Source organism: Pelecanus crispus, chromosome 4 (genome assembly GCF_030463565.1).
Source record: "Pelecanus crispus isolate bPelCri1 chromosome 4, bPelCri1.pri, whole genome shotgun sequence".
NCBI classification, from domain to species: domain Eukaryota; kingdom Metazoa; phylum Chordata; class Aves; order Pelecaniformes; family Pelecanidae; genus Pelecanus; species Pelecanus crispus.
Genome location: NC_134646.1, coordinates 3,309,080 through 3,321,781, shown reverse-complemented (window position 1 = coordinate 3,321,781; position 12,702 = coordinate 3,309,080). Strand labels below are relative to the sequence as shown.

The 12,702-nt window shown below is 43.4% G+C and overlaps 1 protein-coding gene across 1 annotated transcript in view; it reads left to right on the top strand.

Moving 5' to 3' along the window:
• The window catches only part of ANK2 (ankyrin 2), a 177,224-nt gene that overhangs the window by 62,316 nt on the left and 102,206 nt on the right, over positions 1-12,702 (top strand). Inside the window, exons 10-15 of the mRNA XM_075709393.1 lie at positions 2,731-2,829; positions 4,970-5,167; positions 8,188-8,286; positions 8,451-8,549; positions 11,084-11,182; positions 12,373-12,570. Of these exons, the coding sequence (XP_075565508.1) occupies positions 2,731-2,829; positions 4,970-5,167; positions 8,188-8,286; positions 8,451-8,549; positions 11,084-11,182; positions 12,373-12,570 (792 nt within the window). The remainder of the gene's footprint in view (positions 1-2,730; positions 2,830-4,969; positions 5,168-8,187; positions 8,287-8,450; positions 8,550-11,083; positions 11,183-12,372; positions 12,571-12,702) is intronic.

Sequence of the window (12,702 nt, the reverse complement as noted above, 5' to 3'; positions counted from 1 at the left end):
AATATAAAATTGCTGAATTTCCTGTCTCCCGGCATGGCGGCCTTGGTGTTTACCGTGCTTCAAAGTCCGTGTCTCTTTGACCCAGTGTTGTACGTCCCGTCAGATGATGTGTTTGATATTTTGGCCAGCATGTGTTCTTCAGTTTACACGGTGTCCCGATTAGCAACGGAATGATTAAAAAAGTATATAGGCAAACTCCCCCAACAGATTTCAGAGCACTGAGGTTCATTGCAAATAGAAAATGGTGCAAAAGAGGACTCATTTGGTGCCCCACTGTGTCTCCTGACGTTGGCTAATGTCAGTTTGTCCTCGTTGTATTACATACCAATTCTTCTACTACAACAGCTCTCTCTTTGCAAGTTCCCTCATCTTTGAAGAAAACATGGAAGCAAAACCAGAATCTAAAGTACTAAATATAGAATAGTTTCAAAATATACATGATGTCTTCGCCAGGGCAGAAAGAGGGAAGAGAAGAGGGTTATATGGGAAGGCTGCAAAGCATATTGCTTCATTCTCCTACTGGGAAGTGTACAGATAGTAAATGCTGATGCATTTATAAAAGCTATGACAGGATCGAATAGGAGAGGTAGCAAATTTTTATCTCTACTTTTAGAGGGGATTATAGATAAGAACAGAGGAGAAATCATGCTCTTTAATGATTTAGTTCTTATTTTTTATTCAGCCAGACTTTCTTGTGGAGCTGATATGTTTCTTGGCTTGTGTTTTTCTTCATTTTTTCTCCCTCTGGGGATTTGTCCTGTGTTTTTTCAAGGGTTCGCACAATTCTACCTTTCTTTTGCTATTCTATTAAGTAGAATAACATCAAAGTCACTATGCAGATAGGCAAAGTTAATCTCCCACATTGATTAAAAATGTAGAGCACGAAAAGCCAGAAAGCAGCAAGAAATACCAAATAAATGCCTTTCCTAGAAATACGTTTGGGGTATATTCTCACTTAGTAATGCTAATGGGAGTTATGTGTATGAATCCCTCTGGCAGCAAGATGAAAATATACCTCAGTTGTGCATATAAAGGCTTGATTTAGGGGACTCGGAAGTTTCAGCGCAGAAAAAAAAAGACAGATAAGCTAGTTACACCCAATTCCTTCCCATTGACCCAATCTGTCGGGTGCTGAGCAGCCTTGAATTCTGTTCGTGGGTTTGATCCTGCATCTGTTGAATTTCATTGCAAAGCTTCCGTGGGGTTTGGTGATGCCTCTGCCTCTGAGATAGTGAGTGTCAAGGCACGCCTAACCCCTTCACATGTTTCTGAAAAATCTCTGGAAACAGTAGGTAAGTAAGGGAGAAGAATTTCTCCCTGCAGACTTCAGTTCCGCGCTGCTGACTCAGAAAGGTGCCCTGTGCTTTCGAAACCGAGGGTGAGGGAGGACCTACTTCTTGGAACTACCTTTTGTAGACTGTTACGGGGCTATCTTTGCATAAGCCAAAATGATGCTGCAATTGCAACGGCGCTGTGCAGTCTAGAGCTACTTTTAATTTAAAAATGTTAGCGGTAGAAGTAAAAATATAGCGATGTAGACTTCCTCCAAACTCCAGCAAGGCAAACAATATATCTCTGTATGTAGCGGGGTCACTAACTCATACTTAAGGCCATGTTTTTGCGTTTTTGCTACCTTTTTAACCTCTAAGTAATAAATCTATCTCGGACCAGTATATTAATCTTTTAATCATGCTGTTACTGGATTCTTCAGAAAGCACCCTAGAATAATAGCATCTACCGCATCTAAGAAGAGTGGCGTGTCTCAAAGGGAGAAGGCTTTTCTTGTGATTAAAAACTATTACCATTTCACCTTGATAAACCTATCTCTGTTGAATGAGTATTGATGACTTCTCTGAGTGCATGCTTGAACGGCATTGAGGTCTAATGAGATGAAAACTTGGGTTTCTATATCATATGCATTTTCTTTTTTCTGTCGTTCAGCACTAATATTCTTTTGCAACCATTTTTCTTGCCTCGTATTGCCTGGTTTTTTTCTGCATAATGTCCAAACTGTAGCAGAACTACCTAGAATGCATTCTCCCATCTAAATGTTTCATTGACACGTCTTTTGCTACCACTGCTGTGATCATTACTGAGTAGCCTGAGCAAGTCTTTTGGTATAGGGTGGTGTTCTGCAGTAGAAAAAATATTGTGGAGGTGGGGATCTCGCAGCAATTTTAGCAAAGAATTGTTAGCTCTTTGTTCACCACTCAATCTTAGAAGTGAAAGGTTTTGGTCTGTTTATCTGTTTCTCTTTTTTAAAATATTTCTTCTGCTGCCTGTCTAAAAAAAACCAAATTGTAGAGTAGATTTTCTAGTATGAACGTTTCTTGTTTCACCCCCACATCAAAAGCAAGCCAAAGGACAAGGGTCGATTAATAGAGCATCCTTGGCCCAGCAGACATTCTCCAGGGAGAGGCAATACAATCTCAAAGCCGTGCAGAGGAGAAGGAGGGGAGGAGGCAATGCACGCTCACATTTTGATAAGAGATTTCAACACACAATGGGCTTCCTCTCCAAAACCTTAGAGCGTCCTTTACTGGTGCAAGCAAGAATAGGGATGAAACTTCATGTTGTGGAGCCAGCTTCAGTTAGGAATCAATAAAAAAAAAAAAAAAAAAGAGCTTTTTCACACGCTTGTGGGGCTGAATTCCTGGATGAGTGTTCCTCGGAGTGCCGGGATGGGCAGTTGGGGATGTGCTGATTTGTTTTGCCTCCTTTTCTTTTAAGGATGGACTCACCCCACTCCACTGTGCTGCAAGAAGTGGACATGACCAAGTTGTGGAGCTGCTGCTGGAACGAGGTGCCCCACTGCTTGCACGGACCAAGGTGTGTGTCATATTAGAATACGTTAACAGCTCTCTGTAACTTTGCACAGAATTTTCAATGTCACTGAAAGGACGAGGAAGAAGACGGGAACATTTCTGTTCTCCCAGAGGAAATGTACTACTGGGTAGAATGATCCAAAATAAGGTTTTCTTACATAATTAGGGACTATCCTTTCCAAATATATGAAACGGTATACACTTCTTTGCCGCCACTCTATAGTACCAGACTAATCACATAATATACTGTCCTACTGCAAGCACTTCACTTTAGTTGCTTCCTAAGACCGTAGGACGCAGAGATGGGAAAGCTGGGTTGGTCACTCCTGAGAGGTGATTCCTGGTATATATTTTCCGATCCATCATATAAGCTAACTAGGACCTGTGACTTGCAGCTTCTCCTAATTGTTTTCATGGGCTGTTTCAGACTTGGAAAATGATTTCGGTGCGTTCTTACTGATTTCTGAAAAGCGCACATCTGAGATTAATGCATTTCCTACAAGTGCTGTCCCTTTGGTCAAACTAATGAGAGAAGGCTACTTGTAGCGTAATAGCAAACCCCACCGAGCAGCAGTTCGCATCAGTAAATTTCAGAGTGCCTGACAAAGCCAGCTGGTATCATTAGGTGGGAAACAGTGGAATGGAGTATTGCAATGATACGCTTGAGGTCCCCTGGAAGATGGGGAGGGAGAAACAATGTAAACACCAGTTTCAGACCATTGCACTGTTCATTGGGCCCCACTCCCTCAAACATGGCTCAAAACAAGGGCAATCAGTGTATTCTGACCCATAGTTATCCCCATTGGAGACTCAAGATTTTCTCTTGATAGTCTTCGGGAGGTTTTATCGCTAGGTTGCAAGCGTATCAACTACGTCAAATAAGGATGTGCTCAAGCTATGCATCCTTGATAGCACCAGGTAGTCCAGGTCGTCTGTTTACGCAGGAGGGATCCACAGGGAGATGGGAATTGTAGGGAAAAGATTCCTTATAGTTTCACTGATTCCTTTGGTGGGAGAAGGTGGTTAGGTGAACCTCGTGTCAACGCCCTCGCTTCACTAGGAGGTAGAGAGGCTCAGAAGAACAGACCCTGCCACGTGTATTGTGCGCGCTTCAGGCAGGATTCCCAGATGTTGCCATTCGAAGGCAGATGTTGCCAGTCGGGACAAAAGATCGGCATTGCTGTGGCAGCATCTGGACGTCTCCACTGTGTTGAGAATTGAGCAGAGCAGAAGTGTCCAGTGAATAATTCCCTCCTTCCAGGTGACAAATAAACAGTCAGCCTGACCACACCAAGTCAGTTCCTGTTCAAGTTTATATGTTATAGTCTGTCTTTAAACACGGAGTGCTTTTTAAGTACTTTATTGCATGTAAAATGAAATTAGAAGAGGACGTTGCTTTTAAATCTAACTCCCAACTGGAAAAGGTGGTTCCAAACGGGAGACAGATAAATATGTAAATATTAAAACTATTTTTTTTCTGAAAACAACTTGCTATACACAGTTATAGCAACGATTCTCTTTCCTCTTAATTGTCTACCTTCCATGGACTTCAATATTTACAAAAAGATCTACTAAAGGCAGACAGGGCTATAAAACTCCTGCTTCCACAGCCCTTGAAGTGTTACGGTTTGAACAAAAGGTCCAGCCATGGTGGTGGTTGAAAGTACCATTTCCCAGAAGCTCAGGGGTCAGGGTTGCCAATATAATTTGTTTTTTCATTGAACACTTAAAGAAAAAAATATAGGTTCCTTAATAAATACAATGATGGGTAAGTAGGTGCTTTTCCTCTAATTAACATAGAACCTATGTCTTAGTGTCACAATGAGTATCCCCAGAACTGTCTTTTAAGGTCAAGATATGTGTTATTAAATCATGAGGCAAGACCCTTAGATTCTTTTGCTTTGATTAAATTCTGGTTTTAGTTAATTATATGATGTTCCTCTAAATTTGCCTGTATTTGCAGGAAGGGGAGGGGTGGCTACAGCTTTTTTTTTTTTGGTTTTTCTTCCAGTCCGTAGCTCAGATGTGGCTCTGTTTCAGTGATGGGGTTACTCTGCAAACTCCCGACGGCATCCTTCTAATACGTGCCACGATGTAAGTGAGAGTTACTAGAAGTTACGCTGCTCTGTTTTCTTTTGCCGCAGAACGGACTCTCTCCGCTTCACATGGCGGCCCAGGGGGACCACGTGGAATGCGTCAAACACCTTCTGCAGCACAAAGCTCCCGTGGACGATGTCACGCTGGATTACCTGACCGCCCTCCACGTGGCCGCGCACTGCGGCCACTATCGTGTCACCAAACTCCTCCTGGACAAGAGAGCAAATCCCAATGCTCGTGCCCTGGTAAACCTGTCCCCCCTGTGTCGTATAACAAAGCTAGCTGGGGCAGATGAGTAGCTCTGACCAGTAAAGCTAAGTGAAAACTCTGTCAACAAACTCCCAACAACCTTAAATAGCTGTAGTAACAAGAGGTTTTGTCGCTCCTCCTGGTTACCGGTATTGTATCTCGTCTCACAAGGCCTAGTCATGGACCACGTCCCATGGCAAGTGGCCGTAGTAGCAGGTCTGGAGGCTCTACCGAGTTCCTAAAATCAGAGCCATTCCCAGCTGATGCTAACATACGCATTGGTATTTTACTGAATTAATAGCGCAGTTTTCCATACCATGTGGTATGATACACAAATAATTTCGCAGCTTTCAGCTGAACCAGTAAGTTAGTTGGCATGAAGAAAATACATTAGAAAGCTAATATTTCTGCGTTTATCAAATTATGACACTCCCCTCTATTAGGTGCCACTTTTCTTCCGTTTCAAAAACCAGTTCTTCTGACGCTTACAGGAAAACAGGTATGATTCCTTTCACTCACCGATCAGGCCAGTATCCCCTAACTGAGAGAAAAACCCCACATTTGGCTTGGGGAACATATAAGAGCTTTGAAGAGTCTTTAATCTATCCAAACCCAGACAAGATTCCAATTTGCTCTGATAGGAAGTGTCCCCATGAACTGTTAGCTGGATGGAAGTTAAAATGCCGATACGCTACGGGAAGGAAAGAGGCTGTGGACACTTGAGATACTTCTGCGTGGCAAGAAGTGTGCCGTTGCCTGCTGCGTTCAGTGCCTCCACAGAACTTCCACCACAGGCCACTGATGTCTTCCCCAGCTTCTTGCCTTCAGTATGACCCTGTGTTTTTCTGCGAAGGCTGCCCCTGTCCCTTACTTCCTTGGAACTGACTTTTTATTCACGGAATTTTCTTCGGCCCTCTCATTTTTCTCAGCCTCTCTATCCCATAACCCCCTTGCTTCCTCGTGGTACGCTTTTCTTGTTTTGTCTTTCTTGGTATCACGTTCACTTGGTTGATCTTTTTCGACGCTGTTTGCATCCTTTCTTATTTTTCTTGCCAGTCTTCTGATTATCTTTAGCTGTACGTTCCTCAGCTGCTCACACATACACATTGTATGCTAGCCCTCATATCTTCTTTCTTTCCTTCCATGACCAGAAATACACCTTCTGTTCCTCCCTGCCTCCCAGAGAAAGATCTGAAATGAAAGGAGAACGCCCTCAGGCCGCTGCCTCTCTGCTCTCTTCCCTCCAGACGTTTGGTTTTTTTTTCCCCCCCTCTCTCTTTTTTCCTCTCCCATCAGGGACTTGTTGCCTCCAGCTCATTTATAGTATTTAATATATTAAACGAGGCTCGTAATTTCTTTTAGTGATATGGTTTTTTTCTGCCTCCTCCTCCTCCTCTCCCCCATCAAACTGTTCCTCACTTAAGTAGAAGTAGCAAAATTAAATCAACTCAGGCAGTAAAATTAAGTGAAAATACGGAAACTTGTGAAACAGTAAAACTCCCTATGAAATATTTTGAGAGATGTTGTGCGGGAGGTAAAATATCTAATGCGTTTCATTCCTTCTGTAGAAACTGGAGAAGGCTAATAGTAATAATAATATTTAGCAGAGTCCTGGGATAGAATAAATTTTACAAATAATTCATTTTCAGCTAGATTTAGAAAAAAAAATTGTTGATGTTTGCAAAATGATTTGGGGATACAAGCACTATGTGAGTTTTTAGCTTTTTCAATTTGTATATGCTTTAAAGCACCTTCAAATCCACCAGAAATTAACATGTCCCTTAACAGAAGCTGACTGTAGAATAATCTGTCACGTGCCTCTTTCCACCAGCTAAGATTTCACTGATAAGTTCTGTTTCCTGCTAGCTGATTGTTTAGCAACACTGACCCTTTTCATTAGAAAATTCAGCAATCCTTCAACATTATCTAAAAACGTTACCTGTGCTTTTCACTAAAATGTTCATATATGGTGAATAATGTGTTTGCTTAGCTTTAGGCACACACTTAACCTGCATTAACTATAATAGTACATAAAAAAAGCTTGAAGTCAAAGCATGTGTTACAGTATAGAGTATGAAGACGTGCTTTGATTTGGGCCCCAATCTTATTGAATAAGCATTTCCAAAGAAAGGAGTACGTGCTGATGGTAAGCACAACGCTAAAACCGCTGTCATGCAATACGAAATGCTAGGTTGCAGTCTTAAGATGTTCCCTTCCCCACCACCCTTTCGTTCCTGTCGCTGCCCCATTTAATTTTCATCCAGCTGAGGGCTGGTACCTTGCTTACTATGCTTTATGGCTCAGCGGAGCAGGAATAAAGGAAGGAGGGCTGCAAAGTACTTCGAGAGTGAACACTCTGTATCGTGAAACCACGGCTGAAGTGGCGATTATTTCTTTAAGATGCCTCACAGAACGCGTGCACACGCGCAAACATGAATACAGGATACGGTAGATCAATGCATAAATATAAAAATAAATACACATAGATGCTTAGATTCCAGGATATTCTAAAAAGACAAATAAAATAAGGTGGAATCTGGAAGAAGTACTCCTTTTCCTAGAGAGGTATAGCATATGCTTTATACATTTCAAAAGCCACTAACTGATTTCAAAGTGAGCGCTATCATTTCTAATATTTTCCTTGCGTTAGGCAATCTTGGGAACCACTGTAAGTCATCCTTACATATACACGCGTGCAGCCTTCGGAAGCGCATGCGTACGTGCGCGCACGCGTACGCTTGGAAGTCAGAACGGGCACGTCTGTATTTGGGTTTTGGGGGTGGAAGTTCAGTTTCTCGCCATTGCCTGAGAAGAAAGCAGCGGCGCTGCTTTGTTCTGCCTCAGACTACTGGGAGATGTCTGTAATTCGTAACCTTAAAGAACAGTTTTGCTTAAATTGTGCTTAAAGAACAGTTGCTTCTGGTACTCTAACACTTGTGCCCCCAGCGTGCCGGCATGGAGCTGTGTGGAAAGTGTAGCTGCATGTTTTTAACTAACATGACTGTCTTTTGCACAGAATGGTTTTACTCCACTGCACATTGCCTGCAAGAAAAATCGCATCAAAGTCATGGAACTCCTGGTGAAATATGGGGCTTCAATCCAGGCTATAACAGAGGTAGAAAAATGTTTCGTGTCCTGAAGAAACATTCCTTCTCTCTCTCCCTCCCTTTTTTCCTCTCTCCTATCATGCCTCGCTTTCACTTATGTTTCATTTAAACGAAGCAGCCCCTTCCCTACGCGCGTGCAGAGGAGTAAAACTGCTCTTGCTTTGTTTCGCAGTCGGGCCTCACACCAATACACGTGGCTGCATTTATGGGCCACTTGAACATAGTCCTCCTTCTGCTGCAGAACGGAGCCTCTCCCGATGTCACTAACATTGTGAGTATGGCTTGGACTAGAATCGTGTGTGCGAAACCTCCTCCGAAAAGGGTCTGCCCTGCCACGTAGCTCAACCAAAGGTCACATTTTAATGACGCTCTATGACTTCAGTGCATTTTAGGACAAATTATTCTAGCACCTTTAGAGAAGAGGGGAAAATGGTGATGGTATATGCGTTATGAGCCATCTGTGGTTTCACGTGTTCCTCAACAATGCTTGAGTAGGTAAAGTTTCCCTGAGGAACAGACAAAGCTCACCAAATACCTCCAAAACTGATTACAAGCCAAGTCACGGGGAAGACTGTGTTTCCATTCTGAAGGGTGGAATTTAAGTCCAAATGGCTCTAATTTCTGCTTGCGCATCTTCACTGTCTGCCGTGAAGTTGTGTCATTTGTGTCAGTGAAAGGGTGTAAAATTCTTAAAACCTAACAATTAACCAAAAAGTAAAAATGTTAAAACTCAAGATGTTCCTCTTATATAGGAAATCCCAGGAACCTGGTGCCTTTCGAAAGAACGTGCTTAAATCTAGAAAATGTGACCTTTGGGAGGTAACACAAAATGCAGAACCTGACTCACCGTAGAAATCAGTGTTTGTATACCAATAGCCTAGTTACCAAGAAGAATAACAATGAAAAGAGCACGATAGTTTTCTGAGCTGTATTTTGTAGATATCTTAGTGTTTGAATTTGTCGGTATAAACAAATACTCCACTTACGACCACCTGCACTTTGAAAGCAGCTTTTTACCTGTAGGTAAAGGTAAGTGTTCCCAACAACAAACCAACAACAAGAATTTAGTAATCCAGGTACACTGGACTCATCGGTTTTTCTCGGTTAGAAAAATCTTACGTGGAACCTAGTAAAAACGTTGAGCGCACCGAGTAGTTTGCTTGAATCGTTAGAACAGACTTTTCTTGACAAAGTGTCTTACTGCATTCATACTTTTATGTAGAAGCAATCTTTATATAAAAACTTCATTGATGATATGCAAGCCAACAAGAAAAACTTGTGGAAGCCATTAAAAATATTGTGTTACTGGGCATTTGTGTGCAAAGTTTAACACTTTACAGTTTATGCTACACAGGCGTCTTGGCTTTACTTGGTAAGCTGAAGTTCCCTGTTGAATTACTGTTTCCAAAAGCTAAATTGCTTTGCTAATTCGAGTACAAAAGGGTCTTTATAGAAATTGATCTTGCGAGTGTGTGAAATGTGAACTTTATTCACATTTTAAACAACCCATTCTTCAGGTAATAAAGTTTATCTAGATGAAATTCTCTATTATTTTGTAGCTAGGGCTGTGGGATTTTGTTTGTTGCCTACTTACTCATCACAGCTGGCAACACCATGTTAATTTTAAAATGACAAGATAAATCAACTCCTGATGAAGATGGTTTGCTTTAATTAGAAGTTCATTACAGTAGGCAAGCTCAGGCTGCTGCTTTTCCTACATCTAGACGAAGGACAGGACAACATGATTCCTGATTCTGAGTCAAAAGATCTTGACCAGAGTGTTCATTTTGGCAGTTGCAGTTTAACTTGATAGTCGCTGGGGTAAAAGCCTTACGACAGAATATACTCCAGCTCTAGAGTAAGGCGAAGGAACAATTAACACAAAGAGGTGATCAGTCCCGTTGTGTTGCTGTAACATAACGGATAAATACAGAGCTCCTGGTTGCGGAACTGTCCCGGTAGCTAAATGTACCAGAGACCGATGAACTGCCCGGGGACTGTTTTAGTCCACTTCAGGACAGTGCACTCAAAGAATGTTGGACAGTGCAAAATCAAGCTAGAAATGCCATCGTCAGGGAATACTCGCTTTCGGTGTTCCTTTGCGAACCTGTGCAAAAAGTGCATGCTTTGAATGTATCATTCGTACTTCATTATCCTGAGCTGAAATTCCACATCACTCCGATCAGCTTTCCAAAATTTCCTATTCTCCTTCAAATTCCGTGGGCTACAAAAGGCTTGAAACAAGATTCATTCCATAGCCTGCAGACAGAGCTACGCTGCTGAGCACAGATTTTACACATTTCATATGCTGGCTCAGTTGCGCACAGCCATCGCAAGGCCTTTTACTGCTGCCAGCTCCACAGAGCGTGCGGGAAGAGACCATCTGGAAAAATATCCCCTTCCATCTTGAGGCTCATGTGCCTCGCAATCCCTTGAGGGAGACAGGCTCAATATACTCTTACCTCCTGCGCGGCACGCAAGCTGATGCACTGTGAGGTAGAAAGCGGAAGAACATATGTGACCAGGGGAATCTATACGGTAGAATTTTCTATAAGCCAGGATTTTCATTCTGACCCTCTGTAGCGAGATTGCATTTGTCTGGAATCGTCGAGTTTGCAAACCAAAGCGTACCCAGGCCCAGCGACACGTAGGCACCCACCCTTCTGAACTGCCTGTTACTGGGTCTGAAGCCAGATTCTCAGCTGGCGGGACTCTGCGCGAGTTGACGCGGGTGGAAGTTATGCCGTCGGGGCTCTGATTCTTCGTGGAGGTTTAAGACGCTGAAACGCTTTTGCTTTTCTGCAGCGTGGAGAAACTGCGTTGCACATGGCGGCACGTGCTGGGCAGGTGGAAGTGGTTCGCTGCCTCCTGAGAAACGGGGCCCTGGTTGATGCCCGAGCCAGGGTAGGTGTTCTGCTTACAATGTTTTTTTTTGCTTTCTCTTACTCAAAAACATAGCTGAAGCAGAGGAGCTAGGGAGGAGCAATTTCATTTTTATTTCATCTGTTGATTCAATATTAAACACACCTGAAAACACTTCTGAGAACAGTCATGTGTTTATGAGTAGATCTTCCAAAGAGAATGATTGTGGTGGGCTGACCCCGGCCGGCAGCTCAGCCCCGCTCAGTCGTTGGCTTCCTGCCCCCGCGGCAGGATGGGGGAGAGAACTGGAAGGGCAAAAGTGAGAAAATCTCTTGGGTTAAGATAAAGATGGTTTAATAGGTGAAGGAGAAAGGAAAAAAAAGAACCCACAAAGCCAACCCCTCCTCCCCACAAGTGATGCAAAGGCAATCACTCACCACCTCCCACAAGCAGACCGATGCCCGGCCAGTCTCCGAGCAACGGGCTCTCCTTTGGAAAAACTCACCCCCTAGTTTTATTGCTGAGCGTGACGTTATATGGTATGGATTATTTCTTTGGCCAGTTTGGGCCAGCTGTCCTGGCTGTGTCCCCTCCCAACCTCTTGCCCACCCCCAGCCTATTCCCTGGGGCGGCAGAGGGAGAAACAGAGAAAGCCTTGGCACTGTTGTAAGCACTGTTCGGTGACAGCTAAAACACCGGTATGTTATCGACGCTGTCTTGGTCCAAAATCTAAACCAGAGCACCATACGGGCTACTGTGATGAAAATTATCTCCATCCCGGCTAGACCCAGTACAACGTGCCTGACTCGGACCAGCAAGAGCTATTCTGTCCAAGCAAGGAGGTGCACAGCCATGTACTAAAACCAAATGTCAGAGGTTCTGGTAGCAGTTAGTGCTGGATTTTGAAACCCAAGGGACTGTTTGTAGAGCAAGGTTGTTGTAAAACAAATTAAAAACACAAAGGGGAGCAAGTGATGCTCACAGTGACGTGTGCTGTCTGCTTGATAAAAGGAGAAAAACAATGTTTTTCTTCATAGTTCTCTCTGATCTAATAAGGCATTGCCAAAGCCCATTGCTAAAATTAACCCGCGAACCCTCCGTTACTGCCTCTTTTTTGTGCTACCTCTGATTTTTGCGAGACAAACGCACAGCTAGATCTATTGGGATCAAGCGGAATATTGCCTTCGGGGTGGTTCGACCTGCGCTAATTATCTCCTCGATTTGAGTTGTAGGAAGAACAGACTCCACTGCACATCGCTTCTCGCTTGGGTAAAACGGAGATCGTCCAACTTCTGCTACAGCACATGGCCCACCCTGATGCCGCAACAACTAATGGGTACACTCCACTGCACATCTCTGCCAGAGAGGGACAAGTCGATGTCGCATCGGTTCTCTTAGAGGCAGGCGCCTCGCACTCCATGTCCACCAAAGTAAGACAAAATGCTTTACGTCTGTATTCCAGCAGCACAGGCAGCGCACGCCTGTTCCATGAGGAACATACTTGCACACTGAGAACTTGAACTAGTTTGGGTCTTGTTCTTAATCAACAGCGATCCGACAGA